General features: G+C 51.3%; 5 protein-coding genes across 5 annotated transcripts; 2 read left to right on the top strand and 3 right to left on the bottom strand.

Moving 5' to 3' along the window:
* Positions 1-683: 683 nt before the first annotated feature.
* COCSADRAFT_142589 (uncharacterized protein) lies at positions 684-1397 on the bottom strand (the record flags this gene model as incomplete). Its single annotated transcript, XM_007701919.1, has 1 exon — positions 684-1397. One exon carries the CDS (start codon positions 1395-1397, stop codon positions 684-686), a length of 714 nt encoding a protein of 237 aa, XP_007700109.1.
* Positions 1398-3944: 2547 nt separating this feature from the next.
* COCSADRAFT_357209 (uncharacterized protein) lies at positions 3945-9450 on the top strand. Its single transcript, XM_007701918.1, has one exon. It carries the CDS (start codon positions 3995-3997, stop codon positions 9365-9367), a length of 5373 nt encoding a protein of 1790 aa, XP_007700108.1. The 5' UTR covers positions 3945-3994; the 3' UTR covers positions 9368-9450.
* Positions 9433-10508, bottom strand: COCSADRAFT_36848 (uncharacterized protein). Its single transcript, XM_007701617.1, has one exon. The coding sequence runs from the start codon at positions 10313-10315 to the stop codon at positions 9533-9535; it is 783 nt and encodes a 260-aa protein (XP_007699807.1). The 5' UTR covers positions 10316-10508; the 3' UTR covers positions 9433-9532.
* A 144-nt stretch (positions 10509-10652) lies between these two features.
* Positions 10653-12333, top strand: COCSADRAFT_36846 (uncharacterized protein). Its single transcript, XM_007701616.1, has one exon. The coding sequence runs from the start codon at positions 10951-10953 to the stop codon at positions 12190-12192; it is 1242 nt and encodes a 413-aa protein (XP_007699806.1). The 5' UTR covers positions 10653-10950; the 3' UTR covers positions 12193-12333.
* A 343-nt stretch (positions 12334-12676) lies between these two features.
* Positions 12677-14985, bottom strand: COCSADRAFT_36845 (uncharacterized protein). The gene is made up of 2 exons (XM_007701615.1): positions 14498-14985; positions 12677-14405 (listed from the first exon to the last, which is right to left on the bottom strand). Exons 1-2 carry the CDS (start codon positions 14558-14560, stop codon positions 13101-13103), a joined length of 1368 nt encoding a protein of 455 aa, XP_007699805.1. The 5' UTR covers positions 14561-14985; the 3' UTR covers positions 12677-13100.
* Between the last annotated feature and the right edge of the window lie 1851 nt (positions 14986-16836).

Genomic DNA, 16836 nt, shown 5'->3' with positions numbered 1-16836 from the left:
GACACCACACTAAACAAAGCCTCTCGCCTGCAGAATTGACTCAAGTCATCTCAGTCTGCACCAAGATGAAAGCTATTGTTGATTCATCAAGCGACGCACATCTGTTTGTAGACAGTCATTCTAGTGCTTACTTTTGCCACCTCTACGCCGGTCTACTGCCATCCTGCGCAATACAAGTATGCAATACCGCTCGATCTAAGCCACTGTTTCCGATGGCGGCACTTGTAGTTTATATCTCAGTAGCACGCATTGCCTTTGGCGGTCTCATCCAGGCTCCCCCATGTTAAGGATGCAGATCGCAGTTTGTCTCGGGAGACGCACAGAGCTCGCACGCTCCTGACGATCCTCAAGCCATCAACGTTCGTTGCTCAGATAAGACCAGAGCAGAATTGGTGGTTCGACTACGCTGGCTACAAACACGGCTGGACGAAACATCGCCGCCTCTTTCCCGCAACCACCCACAGATTCCCATCGCGGGTGGAGCGGGCCGTTAGTCTCAAAATGCCAGATCGAGAAAGAACCAACGTGTTGTTTCACCTGCTCTACACGTAGTCTTGGTGATGCGCCTCATAGATGTGGCCGGCCCCTGCCACCTCTAAGCTTAGTATTGTCGAGAAGCTTTTCCATTTGAAATGCCTAACATGAACACATGGCCACTATACCTAAAGCATAGACTTTATTGGTTACTCTTCCAGTGTCACAACGAAGCTTGACCACCCCGCTGCATACAACTGAGCAACACGCTTACCCCGCAAACTTTGAACTTCGTGGAACGCACTATAAAACCTCCGCTCTTCTAGTCCAAGCTGTCCCATACTGTTATCTCCGGCGCCAAACACTACCCTTTCCTTGGCCGATGAACCATTTCCAGACTCTGCTGCTACCAAGATATGTCCATGGCCAATTGCCACTTGATACACGCGAGCCTCTTTGCCATTGATCCTTACCTCGAGGCACTTTACAAATTCATCCGCATCCTCCTCAGTCCCAATTCCTGTACTCGGCGTATGCCCATCAGCATTCCCGTTCAGCACGTCCATGTCGCCCGTTGAACCCGGACACGCCTGACCCCACACAAACAGCTCACCCTCTGCACTCAGCGCCGCACTCATGTAGCCCCCAGACGCCACTCGCTCAACGCACGTATGCTCCAGGTACGGTATGGCACGGAACTCTGACGCGCCGTCGAGGCAAAAGGGCCGGCCCACACAAGCTTGATATCTCCCGCCGCTGCTTGACGTCCACACAGGTCCACCGGAGGAGCCCAAGACTGTGGTCGTCGTCGCGTTGCTAACTACTTGCAGCCCCGAGCGCGAGTCATACGGCGCGCGTTTCACTTGTACCGCCGACGCCGCCGCCAACGCCCCGGCGGCAAGCCAGACGCGCAGCTGCGCCATGTCTTGGACTGTTGCTAGGTAGTAGCATGCGTTGTTTGCAATGCCCGACTTCAGACTCAGTAACAGCGCCTCGTCGCTTTGGATCGCGATATGAGTGATGTTCAGAGTGTCGGTTTCGCTACTACCATTACTGTTATGCTGCGGTATGGAGTAGCTGTGTACGTCATGCAATCCTTCATTGTGACTTTGACTTTGCATGTTGTTGTTGTTATTGTTGTTGTTGTCGTCGTCGTCGTCGTCGTCGTCATCTTCTTCCGCAACAGCAGTGAATAAGACAATTTCTTGTCCTCGGCCTTCACCGCCCAAATTGAGTATGTAGCCTTGAAGCCCATGATGCATGGTACTACCGAAGAATATCACCGTATCCCCCCCTTCTTCTTCTTTGTCTCCTCTAAGCGCTCTTGCAAGTGCATTGCCTCGGCTGGCCTTGTGCAAATAGTCTTGTTGCGACCGGCTTAGACCTGTGCCGTGGTATCGCAAATACCATGTCTGCTGCTCCTCGCTACTGCTGCTGCTACTGTCGACATTGCAATACGCGAGTAGCACGTCGCACCATGAGGCCCAGAGGATGCGTATGCTGCCTGCTACTGTGCTTGGTACTATAGCGTCGTCGTCTTCTAGACTGCTGTGGACCGTGCTAGTAGATCCGAAAGCGTGCAATCCCATGGTCGTCGGGGATTTCTTTTTTTTCGTTTTCTTTTACTCGAATTTTTTACTTTATTAAATCTCCGTAGTTAAATTTCCGGAGGATTTCGAGGTGGAGACGCGACGGTGATGGTGATGTGCAAAAGTTGATAGTAGCTTGAAAAGCTTAAATCTGGTTTTGGTTGGTTTGGTTGGTTGGCTTTGTTCGCCTCTCTTTTTTGTTTTGTTTTTCCCTAATGGTAGAGTTTGACCGACAATACCTTACTTAGTCGCATGAGCTTGGCATTACTCTTATTTTTTCTTACGGACGTACCCTTTACTCACGCTGTTCTTGTTCGCGAGTTTTTTTTTTGCTTGCACTCGACTCATAACTTCTTTGTTTTTCTTTTCTCGGCACTTTTTTTGCAAATCTCGCACCTCGTGTCTGTTTATTTTGCCTAAACGAGGCGAAATGCGAATCCGAAGTGGGAAATCTTATTTTCCCCATACCTATGCGTTTTTGCGGAGCAACTTATTCAGGGCAAACTCGACATTTGCCGATTCGCGAATACGCAGATAGACGTCCCGTGCTTGTGTTCCTCAGGCACCCCGAAGACAGACGGGCACGTGAACAGGGGAGGGTGGCGGTCGGCTCCCTTACTATAGAGTTTCCCTGCATGTCTGGACTAAGGGAACTAGTTGGTCCTGTTTTTGGGTTTTTGGGTTTTTGAACCCCCGCAAGTACTTGAATGCGCAAGCCACAATTTCACATGTTAGGACTTTTTTTTATTGTAGGCTGTGTGTTTGGTTGAGACGGAACTATCTGCTCTTTGTTTCTTGGGAAACGAACTTGTACAGTCGCATTATATCGTCTGATGCAATTAATTGACGGGTTTTGCTTGACAGACAAAGACAGGTTATGCACGTGTCGTCATACCCTTTTTCTCGTGATTAATTTCTTCGCCATGCTCTTGGATCTGGCATGGCAATCTTTCTTTTTTAGTCATGCCCGAGCAAGGGGGGCTAGTGGGGCGGGCCTGACTTTTGTGCCTTGCATTAGCGCGATAGCAACCTTGTTCTATGGGTGGGGGTATGAACATGGTAGAATACGAGGGTTAGAACCAGTTTTTTTGTCGTCTCCCTTTTTTTGGGTTGACCTTGGTATTAGCGGATTAAGCGCCGGCTTGTGTTTTTGTGCACATGAGATGTCAGGGTGCATACAGTAGCGAGATTGCGGAGAGGGATGGAAGGGGAAGGTAAGGCTTTGTTGCTGGGAAATGGGAATGTGGACGATTTTGGATTGCGGTGTCGGAGGTTTCTCGTGTATGTGGGTGGGTGTTTGCTCGTACGCTTCTGAGAAGATGAGTAATCTAATGTTAGTGGTATTCACTGAACCGAGGCTTTTGGATAGAGTACTTGGTGAAAGCGCTATACCAAGTATCACTATAGACATTGAAGTGAGTCTTTTGCCTGTTTGCTCTTTGAGCTTATTTGCTGTCCTTGGTCAGATGGCTGTTTACATCGACTACAGACTTCATGCCAAACATTGTCTTGCTATATTATTGGTCCTTATGATGCAGTAGACCCAGGCAGCACAATGTCCAGTTTAATTCGCAATTATCGATAAATTACCACAAGTCTATGGTCACATGATTTCGCGTAGAGGACGTGTCAGCGCCAATCCTTAGTCTCGCTCTTGATTGGTGGCTGCCTGCTTAGCCAGGCAACGACGCGCCTTCTAACCCCGATGAGCGATGGCTGCCTGAGAACCCCGCTTTCATGTCGTTAGATTGACCCTTGCATCGTATATTCAATTGTAAAAGGATACAATCAAGCAGTTTGTAGAGTTCTGCAGTTTGCCAATGCAGATACTTAAATCCACGTTGTAGTACCATTCTCCCTCACTTCTCCAACCTATCCACTTTATTGCATTGACGTCACATCCCGCCATTGCAGAAATCCTCAGTCCCATCATGAAGGGGCAACAGCAGATATCGACATCAATGGAGCTTCCTCCGCTCCCAGCCAAGCATGACGACTGGATCGCGCATGTTTCTAGTCATCCAGACAAGCCATTGCCTGAGTTGATTGCTCCATATCAAGAATACGATGCCAAACTACGCAAGGTCTTTGCCCAACAACCAGAACACCCAGCATTAGCAATTCCCAATGTCGTCCCTATATTTTCAGGGCACGAGCATGAGTTGAGAGTTCGTGCTCGCAACCTCGCAGACGAAACCGAAGCTGAACGCCAACGTTATATCATGCCTCTCAGCAAAGCGGAGCGTAAACCCAATGGCTCTCCAGCGGTCGTGACATCGCTCAGCGACTTCCAAACAAACTTTCAATTATTCTCCGAGTCATCTATTGTTGACTTGGACTGGTCCAATGTTGTGGCTGCAGGCAGTTCTGTTGTGACATCCTTATTGCCAGTCTCTGAGCAGCATAAATCTTCCAAGCGAGCCCTCCGAGAGTACTACCATCAAAATTTGGCACCTGCTTCTGATGTCGATCTCTTTCTCTATGGCCTCAGTGAGGAACAGGCTATCGAGAAGATCAAGCAGATTGAACAGCGAATCAAGGACTCGATCCTGACTGAGACGACTACGATCCGTACCAAGAACGCCATCACTATCGCTTCTCAGTACCCAACTCGCCATGTCCAAATCGTTCTACGTATCTACAGGTCTATATCTGAGATTCTTACGGGTTTCGATGTGGACTGCTCTTGTGTTGCGTATGACGGGAAACAAGTCTATGCCAGTCCGCGTGCTTTGGCTGCCTTCATGACCCAAGTCAACACGATCGATTTGACCCGTCGCTCTCCCTCGTACGAGAATCGCCTTTCCAAGTACGCGCGCAGAGGGTTTGAAGTTTACTGGCCGCTTCTCGATCGCTCTCGCATTGACCCGACGCTGTTTGAACGTTCGTTTGGGCGAACGCTTGGTCTTGCCAGGCTGTTGGTTCTTGAGAAGCTGCCCAGCAGCACTGCTCGAGAGGCGTACGTCAACGAGCGTCGCACTGAGCGTGGCAGACCGCGGATCGATCAACGGCCTACACGAAAGCTACGGGGAAATATGAAAGACATGCACGAAGAGGATGTTGCAGAATGGGTGGAGACTGATGAAGTCAGTAACTACCATACCTTCACTATTCCATATGGGCCAAAATATTCTGCACGAAAGATTGAAAGGTTGTTGTACGCGAAGGACCTGCTACTCAATGCAGAGTGGAACCGGCCAAAAACCCGAGAGACTGCACTGCATCGCCACCCCGCATTCTTTGGGAATGCGACTGATGTAATAGTGGATTGTTGTGGCTACTGTCCTAAGCCAGTCACGCCTGAAGAAGAAGAAATTGCAGCAGAGGAGGGAAAGATCTATGTATCCGGGAATCTGTCATTCATGAAAGATGACCCGGGACGCCAGGCTATTGGGTCATTCCATCCTCTTACCGATGACGACTGGACGGATATGGCCTATGTTGGCAATACTGCAAGACTATGTCGCGCGATTGTAGACTGCGATCTTGAACATGTCCAGGATTGGCTGAGCCAAGAAGGTGCTGATCCCAACCAGCGTGACTACACCGGCCGTACTCCACTTCATCTGGCAGTCACGACATCCACACTGGAGGTTGTACAAGCTCTCATTGATGCAGGTGCTCGGCTTGTCTCCCGCCTGTTTGACGGAAAGACTGCTCTTCATCTCGCGGCTATGCGTGGTGAAACCGAGATGGCCAGAGCACTTCTTACCAGGAGCGAAGCCAATGAAGAAAAGGAAGCAGAAAAGGAGGCTTTTAAGCAGACCCAACACAAAGTTCCAAAAGAAGGCAGTAATGTGGTCTCTGCAGAATTGGAAGAGGAAAACGACACGGATGAAGACGAGGCCAATTCTCTTGATGAAGAGTCTGAGAATGACGACGCGATGACGGAAGGCTCTTTCGTAAAAATCAGGAGCCAGGAAACGCAAAGTCAGAACACACTACCCGAAGACGTAGATGGTGAACCCGATATTTATGACATCAACGTGTTGGCCTGGGATGCGCCAGTATCCGCACTGCATCTTGCCATTGCAAACGGCCATGTGCACACGGTGAAAATGCTCGTCCAAGACTTTGGAGCTGATGTGTTACTGCCTATCAAGCTTGTAAACTCCCATGACAAATCGCCGCGGGCTGCAATTCTCCCATTGGTCCTCGCACTGCATCTCCCCCCTGAGAAGGCCAAGGATATGACCAAGTTACTTATCAGTCTTGGTGCCTCGCCAGCTCAAGCAGACGTCGATAACATGACAGCATTGAGCTACTTTGCTGCGTATGGAAAGGACCTAGTGCAAACCATGATTTCATCAAATCGACCTGCAGCAGAACGAGCCGCGAACCATCTTTCTTGGAGTAACAGTGGATATCAACCAGATGTAAAGAGCATCTTGAATACCGCTATAAAAGGTAGTGATCCCGAAACGGTCGAGCTACTGCTAGAGCTCGGGGCCAAACCCGAGATTGATTTCGATACTTATATCTCATCTGTCAAAAGCAATGTTCACATGAGGAGCGACACTGAGAGAAATATGTGGTACTTTAGGGAAGGGTTTGAGCAACCTGTATTCACTGCTCTCCACTCTGATCTGCCTTCGGTAGTCGAAATGCTCCTGGATGCTGGTGCAGACATCAATTGTCTTTCTGAGAGCGCCTGGAGGAAGCGTCATTACCCGGAAAACTTGCAGAATGATGCGGGTACTTTGTTGGACTCGGTTCGTAAGAGGATCAAGTCCCTACGTGTGTTTACGACGATGGGCAAAATCGATGGCGTAGACGGCCAATTGAGTTCCACTGGTTGGACGGATAACATCATCTATTATTCTCAGACTCTGCCAATTCCACTACAAGACGAAGCCCATTACCTTCAACACTACAAACCTGGTACTTACTCTCATTTAGTTGTGAGGAAGCAGATTGAAGACGCTAGGACAAAGTATGAGAAAGACTTGAAGAGGCATCAAGAATGGGTGGAGCCGGAGAAAGAACCAAAGGGTACTGCTGAAAAGAAGGCGGCAGTCGAGTCTTTAGTCGAAGAGTTCGAGGTGCTTGAGCGCCGCTTGGTTGAACGCGGCGCGAAGACCTTGGAGGAGCTTCACCCTGAGCTTGTAGGCCCGGAAATTCCACCACCCAATTATTATCACCACTACCGGGAAAATCCAAAGCCATGGAGCCAGAACCTGACCTTCCGTCTTCCGGATTTGACAGAGGAGCGAAGGAAAGCTTACGTCGAGCTATTTGAAGCATGCTGGAAGGGTGATCTCGCAACAATCAGGATGCTCACCCTAGCTATCTGGGGTGACAACCAAACTCCTCTTCAAATTGCCGTTAAGGATTCAGAGGACTTTTCACCGTTATCTGTTGCTTTGCTACGCAAGCACTATGACATTGCAACAGCTATCCTCAAGATTGCGCAAGCGCAATACAGCTCAGAGCAAAAGCCCTCGGCTAGACACATAATACAACAAGACGACGAAGATGACAGCAGCACCGATGACGATCAAGATGAAATCGAGATTTACTCTGAAATTGTGAACGACCAATTTACAATTGAGAATGTCGGTGAGGTACAAAGTCAAGTCAGAAGCACGATACAACCCCTAGAGATGATCAACTGGGGTTGCCCTATGTTTGAGTTTATCGCGAATGATAGCTCGTCATCGAGGCTGGAGATATTAGGTGGCGACCAAAGTCAAGAAAATCGAGGAAAAAATATTGGTCAACCTCGCAATCTGTTCCAATTCGCAATATACTTGGACGACGCTAATTTGTTCGACTTCTTGATTTCAAAATGCGAAGAATATACCCGACTCGACTCGTCTGCCTCCGATGACACCAGTCCAAAATTCTTTACTTTCTCTGAAATCGACTTCCTGTATGCGATTCGTCTTGGTCGAGTGCAACTGCTTGAGAAAATTATCAAGTCTACTGGAGCAGGATTTCCACTAAACGATCTTGTCCAAAAGAGTGGTATTGAGATACCCATGAAGCCAAGGTACTACCAAGGACTCTCTGTTCATGGCAAGAAGCGAGCAGATTGGGCAAACGCTGGAAGAGATACCAGTGACAAAGTTCGTGACATGCAACATCCACCATTGCTGTGTGCGGCTCATTGTGGGAACTTGCAGAGTGTCGAGTGGTTCTTGAGTGATTCTCCGTTGCGTTGTTATTTGCAATTTGCGGATAGTCATCGCGACGACGTTCGGATTCAGAATCTCGGAAAAACCAAGGGTGGGCTTGAGGCATCCATTACCAAATGGCTCGGTCTGAACTCTCACTTGCTACTACACTGTGCCGTGCTGAGCCAGAAGAGTGAGGAAACTTTGTACCTGCTTCGGCAACTGTGCAAGTCCCACCCTGAAGTTCTCGAAAAACGTTCGGTAAACGGTATGACACCCCTGCATCTCGCTTTCGCTCTCCATCGTGTCGAAATGGCCAAGATTCTTATAGAAGCCGGCGCTGATCAAACAACACGGAACAACGAGGGAGACAACATTGTTCACTCCATACTGGAATTCTATCAGGCTTGCAAAGTTAAAACCAGCGTCATTCGTGAGATGTTGGACTTGATTGATACTCGTCTTATTCCTAGCTTGTTTCTCGAGCGAACTCAGAGCGCGCCCGGTGCAGCTACGCCGCTTGCACGTTGGGTTCATGTCAATGTACAGAGTCGGGAATATAGCTTTGACAAGGAAAAGCACGAGGAGACCCTTAAGCTGTTGCTTGAGTTCAGCAAAGGCGAGGATCTTGGGATCATCAATGGCGATGGAGATACCCCTGTCCACGCTGTAGTCAGGTACCGTGCAGACACATTGCTACGCGTCATGCTGGACCAACGCCCCCAAACCCTCTTCTTCGAAAATGCATCGGGACGCACCCCATTCGAAATTGCAGAAGATTCTTATCTTTCAGAAAAGGTCTTCAGTAATCCGCCACCACTTTCGCCCCCTCAGCGGCTTGCAGATCCGAGACAATTCGGTGCATTATATTACAGGCGCAGAAACGCCAAAGGCATACTTGGAAGGGACCCAGAATCGTTTATTGAGAGCCCCCGAGAGCATCGCTCCAGCATTACGGAATTATTGCAAATTTGCAAAGACAGTGCTGCACAGCAAAGCCAGGGTCGAAAGAGAAAACTGGTTAGTCTGGTTGAAGCCAACGAAGTTGCAAAGAGGCTTGCGGCGAGGACTGGAACCCGCTATGTGCGTGCTCAACGAGATGAACAGCAAGTTATAGACGGAGAGGATGAGGAGAAGACTACAAGGTCGGACGAAGTGACTGACTGGCTCTCTTTCGAGCTTAGATGATTTCCTTTGCTGACATGGTGGTGCAACTATTAAACAATGTAGTTAGTATTTCTTATGTAGTGCGCAGACAATGAGGTTCTAACGAAGTTGTTGGCGTAACAATATATACTTTTACTGGTAAATTTTAATTGTAATCATGCATTACCACTTGATCGTGTCAACATATCACGGCAGTCCAACGCCAGAAAACTCCGCACAAACCTCCAACAACCTATCCTGCGCCTTCTCATCCTCCGCAGCCTCCAGCGGCTTTCCCTCCCGCTTACTAGGATGAAAATAGCACCCACTCTTCTTCGCCGCCTCCTCTTCCTCCCCTACCGAAAGCATAACATAACTCTCAACCGCCGCATCAATACTCTCCGGCGCAGAACTACCCCCCATCTTCGTGGCCACCCACCCAGGATCCAACGCATTACTCCTGACCTCCGGCCACCTGCGCGCAAACGCCTTGGCAAACATGACGTTGTGCAGCTTGCTCGCACAATACGCGGCGTTCTCGCTATACGCCGCGTCTCCGCGCGTCTTCCACAGCGGATCATCCAGCTCCTTCGCTGCAGCATACTTGTGCATTTCCGAGGACAAGAAAACCAGGCGTTTGGGGCGATTAATCAGACAAGTAAGAACGTACGGCGCAATTGTATTTACAGCCGCCAGCGCGGGGATGCCCTCGTTTGTTTTACGCACCGGACCACGGAATAAGCCTGCGTTATGGATTATAGCGTCAAAGCTACCCAATTTGTTGACTTGAGCTGCTAGGTCCTTGGTTTCAGAGAGGCTGGATAGGTCGCCTGTTACGACTGTTTCGGCACCGGGACAGGCGGTGGTGGCGTCGGCGGCGCGCTGTGGGTTGCGGGCGTGTAGGACGACGGTGTGGCCTTGGGATATGAGGCGCTGGGCAGCGGCGAGGCCGAGGCCGTCGGACGAGCCGGTTATGAGGATGCGGGCCATGATTGTAAGAGATGGTAGGAACTAGTGAGTGTGGTACAAGTGTTGCGTGTGGTGTGAATGCATTTTGGAGTCATTAGTATTGGTGTTGATGGGTGGCCTTGCGTGGTGGGAATTGTCCAATCATGTTAACTGGATTTCATGACGTAGTAGCTGGGGCATCAGCATCGAAATGCTACATATTTGCCTGGCCTGTGGGGTATTTTTCGAGGGGGAGGATTCGGGGACTACTGATGGCCGTGTGCTGGGGAGCGGGGCGATTGGGGAACGGGAACTTCTAAGTACCGATCGGAATGTGGTTAACAGCGCACGTCTCCTTTGCTCACTTGTAGCATTCCGCGCAGCACAATCAGAGTGCAGAAAATTTGATATCGAGATGAATTCTTGCCATACATTTCCATATTATCCCAGCAAGCGTCAGCAAACATAGTCTGAGCTTTGCAGCGGTGTGGGACAAAATCGCGCCCTTTCTATGTAGAGGAAGATTTGCGACGGCAGGATGAATACGCCCGAACTCCGTGATATGGATGCCTTGATGAAGACCACGATGTACTAGTGGAGTATATAAAACCTTCTCTGCTGCTCGATGAATATCGTGCTCTAACCACATCTTTCAAGCAGATACTCAATACCACAGCATGGCACTATCCACACCTCCCCAACTCAAAGTCCTTATCAACGGCGCCGGCATCGCAGGCTCATGTCTAGCATACTGGCTCACAAGAGCGCGACTCAATGCTTCCATCACAGTTCTCGAGCGCTCCCCCTCACCCCGAGTAACAGGCCAATCAATTGAGATCCGCGGTACAGCCATTTCCATAGTTGACAAGATGAACTTGCTGCCAGAAGTACTCGCACGCAACACAACCGAACAAGGCACCCGCCTCGTCAACGCCTCCAACAAGATCATCGCCGAATTCGGAAAAGGCGAGGCATTCACATCCGAGTACGAAATCCTACGCGCAGATCTCTGCGGTATCTTCCTCGACGCAACACGCAATGCGCCAAACGTACAGTACCAATACGGCGACCACGTGACCAGCGTCTCGCAAACCTCCGACAAAGTAAACGTGCAATTCCACAGCGGTACCACCGACTCTTTCGACCTCATTGTCGGCGCCGACGGCTCCACCTCGCGAATCCGCTCGATGGTGCTGAGCGACGAGGCGCAGAAGAACTGCTACAATTTCATCGGCCAGTACATTGCGTACTTCAGCATCCCTCGTATACCATCTGATACAAACCACTGGTACTGGTACAACGCACCCAAGGGCCTCGCCCTCATGCTCCGTCCGCACCGCAACGACAGGACAGTGGGATGCTACATGGGCGTCACGACGCCCGCGCACGGCCACCGTGATCCAGCCGCCGAAAAGGCAATGGAAGGGGGACCGCAAGCCCAGAAAGAGTTTTTGACCGAGTACTTCAAGGATGCAGGGTGGCAGGCCCAACGGATATTAAAGGGAATGCATCGTAGTGACGATTTTTACATGAGTCGGTCGGCGTACGTCAAGTTGCCTACGTGGACGAACCACCGCGCTGTGCTGCTCGGTGACGCAGCGCACGCGACGTTTGGGAGCGGGACGACGCTTGCGGTGCAGGGCGCGTATTATCTGGCGGGTGAGCTGGGCAAAGTGCGGAGGAGCGAGGATGTGCCGGATGCGTTGAAGAGGTATGAGAAGGTGTTTAGACCGGTTCAGGCGGTGGATGGGACGTTACCGCCGGGATTCCCGCAGATGGCGTTTCCGCAAACGGAGTGGGGGCTTCGCTTGCGGGATGCGATTGCGTGGGCAGTGGCGAAGAGCAAGGTGTATAAGTTGTTGCCGAATGACAAGCCGGACGAGTCGCAGTTGCCGGTGTATGAGTGGACGAGTATTTAAGAAATTCGTTGTGTTGAGATGAAGCGATGAATTTGTTTTCTCTCAATCTTGCTCTTTCGTAGATATATGCTGTTTTTTAATGATATCTTGTACTTAGCTTCAGCCGTACTTTCTCTGCACATGAATAATAGATATTACTGCGTTGAAGAGAAAACTCATAAATGAGAATACAATATGTTAATCGTTTCCCCCATGCACGTGATACTAGACCTTGAATGATTCTCATCGTGCAACTAGTGAAAGGTACGGTAAGCGAAAAGGCGAATACACAAACAACGACAAGCGTACCTGCGCGAAGGTCTGCTACACGAGTCAGTGACTTCTAAACCCACCTTAGCCTCACACACTTCTCTATGTGCATCAAGCTATTCGGCTAGGTACGCCACTGCCACGCTAAGTAGTTCGTAATGCTGCAAGGTACGAGGCGGGATGGAACGAGGTATGATAGATAGAAGTTTGTTCAAGTTCAGGTCGAGTGCATGGCTCACAAAGCAGACATGATTCCAATTTCAGATTTCTAGATAGAAACGTAACAATGTTGAGATAATCTTTGTACTAACGTTATGCTTACATTAAAGACACGCGGTGCGTTGAAAGGAGGACTGTTCGTAGTAAAAAGAAATTCGCGGTAGCAAATATCATGAATAAGGCATTAATTCGTTCCTCCGTTTTGCGCCCAGAAAATTGTAAAAGTAAAATGGATAAGAGTAGACTCGCAGTTGGAGCCAACAAAGTAAACGACAGGGTTCACAAAACCCTTTGAGAAGCGGAAGCGTCGTCCTATGAGATGTATACAACGGCTAAAAAGCCAAAAACGCTAAATGCTGACTGTTGCGATGAGAGGCTGAGAAGAACGCCGCGCGCTATGATGAGAAAGGAAATTGTACTGTGTGGGTCGTGGGGTTCGTCTAAGCGGCAACCGTGTGGGATCGGAACAGCATCTTCAAGCCGGATGGTTCCTTTTCCTTCTTCCTACTGCTCTCTTTGCCGCTCTTACTTGAGGTGTCCTTGCCAACTTTACTCGAGCTATCCCTACCGACCTTGCTTGAGCTGTCTTTTCCAACCTTACTCGAGCTGTCTTTTCCAACCTTGCTCGAGCTATCCTTGCCAACCTTACTTGAAGCGCGCTTGGACTCGGAGGACTTGGACTCAGAGGGCTTGGACTTGCTACGATGTGACTTGTGTCGTGATTCGCTGGTGGTGGTCCTCTTGGACCTGGTGCTGCGGCGCGACTTGAGGTCATCTTCATCAAGAATACCCGCGTCGCAAAGCTCTCGTGATACTCCGGGGGTAATGAACTCGCCATCGACGCTGGTACCGCAGCTTTCGGCCTCGATGTCAGCAATTCCACGGCGCCACTTCTCGACGCGGCTGAGTTCCTGCGGCTGAAGCTCATCCAGCTCGTTACTGGGCTCTTCTATGGCAGCGGGGACGGCAGCGGGAGCAGTAGCGGCACGAGAAATCATGGGCTGCACGGGGGCTTCGAGAGGGTCGAACTGGTTTTGGGTTTGGATCTTCTTGATGATCTTGTACCCACCGAGGGCGACAATAGTAACGCCCACGGCAACACCTCCAGCAATCATAAACTGAGGGCTGAGAAGTAGTGCAGCGACTGCAGGAAAGCTGCCCTTGAGCGACATGAGAACACCAGGTCCCATTTTGGTGACGAGGGCGCTAATCTCGGCTAGCGTAAGCGAGACGGCGGCTAGCGCCTCTGGGTTCTTCTGTAGGTTCTCGATGATGGCGGTGGCTGTGTACTGGAGGGCGTTTGCCTCATCGAGAAGCATTTCGATCTTGGAGGCCTTTTCTTTCAATTCGAGCTCCTCGATCTGCGTGTCTGGTAGGGGTGGGGGCACATCGCCGTATGCGAGGTCCATATCGACGTCGGCGGTTTTGGCGCGGGGCTGGTCGGAATGCCTCCTCGCAATCTCTTTTCCGTGTGAGTCTTGGCCATTGAGGTCAGCCTCGAAGCGATGGCGGCTGCTTCGTGGAGCATCGGTATGGCCGCGCTCTAGGGGAGGGCGCCTGGAAGACTTGGATGCCTTTGAGCGATGGGAAGTCTGGGAGCGGGTGTCGTCATCGATGCGCATAGCATTTATGCTCTTTGAGAGTTCCTTCTCCTTGACAGCGGCATCGCGCTCAGCTTTAATTTCAGCCTTGCGCTCGCGGTATGCAGCCTTGGCCTCCTTGAAGACGCCAAAGATGTGCTTGCTCTGGAAGGGGAGTGGTCAGTATGTGTATGTAGTATGTAATGTAGGCGAGGGTAGGGTAAAAGAGGGGCTAGCTGAATTTGTCGACTACTTACACTGCTCACCACCTTGCCGCTCTTGTTGATCACTGTAATGGTTTCACCGAGTCCTACGGCCATCCTGACGTACTAGGGGCAGGTTGTTCCTGCAGTATGCACAACGGGCGGGACGACTGGGTTTTTGTGCGACCAGAAGGGCGTTGCGGTGAGGGTGGTTGTACTTGTGGTTCCGGTGTGTGAGGCGGTCAGGAGGGATCAATGCTCGCGGAAACGGGCAGCTGGCGCAACTCCACAACAAGGTTCCACCTAGGCCGTCTGTTTGTCGCGGGCGGGTGGCGGGCTCTATAAGGGGAGTGCGAGTCACAGTCCTGGCGGGATTACTGTCGGGGGTAGATTCGGGAGTGAGGCGATTTTGCGCCAACTGCGACACGCAGGCCATGATGACAGTGGAACCGCTGCGAGGGCGCAGACTGGCCGGAAGCAAGATGCATCGAAGGCCTCCACGCGACTGCCGTGTCGTCTCGGCCAGTACAGGAGGGGCAAGGCGGGCAGGCGTGTCGCCGTGTCAATGGGTGGTGCTAGGGACGCTACCATGGCGGCCGGATATGCGGGCAGCGAGACGCTGCATCAGATCCCTTTGGGCAGGGCATACTATTGGCGCGCGGCCCAGCCACTATGTTTCTTGCTGCCGACGTGGTGAACGTGTCGCTGCTGCGAGTGGCCGACTAGCCCTCTGTGCTGCCTCAGCTTCTGCGCGTGCTGATGCCATGGTGCAGACTGTGGTTGATGCCCAAGCTGCCGCCCGGAGGGGGGGGAGGGGGCTGCGGGATTTGCGTGACCAGCTGGCAGCGCTCCAGTCTACTTTTCGCTACTTTTCGCTGCTGGGGGGCGGGGGATGCTGGTCTTGACCGGCCTTGACAGGCCCTGGAGTGGCCCTTGAAAGTCCCTTGACTGGCCCTGCCCGGTTCTGAACCGCGCCTGCCGTGGCGCATGCTATGGCGCATGCTGTGGCGGTGCATCCCTTAACTCACCGAAGCTGTGGCTTTTCGAAGGGTCCAGACTGCCAGCGGTCGGTGCCAAGGCCTTCTCTCTGCTTCTGCTGCCGGCCTCTCGTTGTGACTACGTACCACCCAATAATTGTAATAGCATGCAAGGCTGCGTAAGACGTGGTCATGCCCTTTATTTTTCTCTTCTCTTTTTCCCTCTTTTCCCCGTAACATCAGCGGCGGCTGCTCCCCTCCAAGTGTGCCATCATTGTGGCTTGGAGCTCGCGGCTCCTCCTCGTCATCCCACGTCCACCGACTCTCAGGCTGCTTTTTCATATATTCACCGGTAGTAACAGCTTAGGTTTCCACCTACGTATGTATCGAATTGTCCGGTGCACTGGCCATGGCCTTTGCTATCGGAATGTCGGTATCGTGACTCTTCGCTCAGCCGGGGCAGAACACGACTTCACACCGTGGACCGACGATCACCACTCCATTCTTGACGTTTGCAATGGCTAACGGAACACACCCGTTCCTTTAAGTATGCATCACTATGTGGGTGCGTAACCCAGCGACCCTCTTCCACGTCTTTTCGCGTAGCACTGGCCAAACGGAAGCCGAGCCCAAAGCCGTCGTCGCTGTGACTGCTGCGCCTGCCATGACTGTAACTCCGGAGCTGGCTCTCCGCAATGCGAACACGTATCCGGCTTCGCAAACGGTCAAGCACACCACATTTATGCAATGCATTGCTAGCCTTGAGTGATGGTCGAGCGCTGGTTGTAGCGTAGACAGAATGCTCCCAATGGAAGGGGAGACATTCCCATACACACATATGGATTGCATATCGCCGTGAGCATCGGTAGCCTTCTTCTCATCACATTGCCATAGTCATGCAAGGTAATCAAGCAAAAGGAACCAGCGATAAAGGGGCTAAGGTATCTCGTCACTTGGTCCTGATACACCCTTCAAGCCCAAAGATGGCGCCATCTCAGGGTCATCGCTCGCCATGTACGAGCGGTGACGCTGACACCATGTGTGAGCACCAGTGCCTGAGCTCTCCTGCGACTTCGTCGACGTCGAGAGACGATGAGACGTTCTCCGACACGACACTCGACGATGTACTCGAAGACGACGAGCCGCTATCTCCTTGTTCAGATACCTTGACCGGGAGTGCGTCTTCGCATAGCACAGACACTTCTGCCCGTGCCATTTTCCCTTTGCATCTCATTTCAGGCTGCAGCTCAACTGGCAGAAACACAATGTGTACCTTTTCGCGGACCATTACCGCAGAAGAAGGCAGAAGGAAGTTTTTGGAATTGAGAGGTACGTAAGACGCGTGACCGTGACCATGGTCGAGGTGTGGTGTGGTGTGCTGGGCACGTAGTCAATGGATAGCCCCGCAGGCGGCAC

Source organism: Bipolaris sorokiniana (genome assembly GCF_000338995.1).
Source record: "Bipolaris sorokiniana ND90Pr unplaced genomic scaffold COCSAscaffold_7, whole genome shotgun sequence".
Classification (NCBI taxonomy): Eukaryota; Fungi; Ascomycota; class Dothideomycetes; order Pleosporales; family Pleosporaceae; genus Bipolaris; species Bipolaris sorokiniana.
This window is presented reverse-complemented; position numbering and strand designations above follow the sequence as displayed.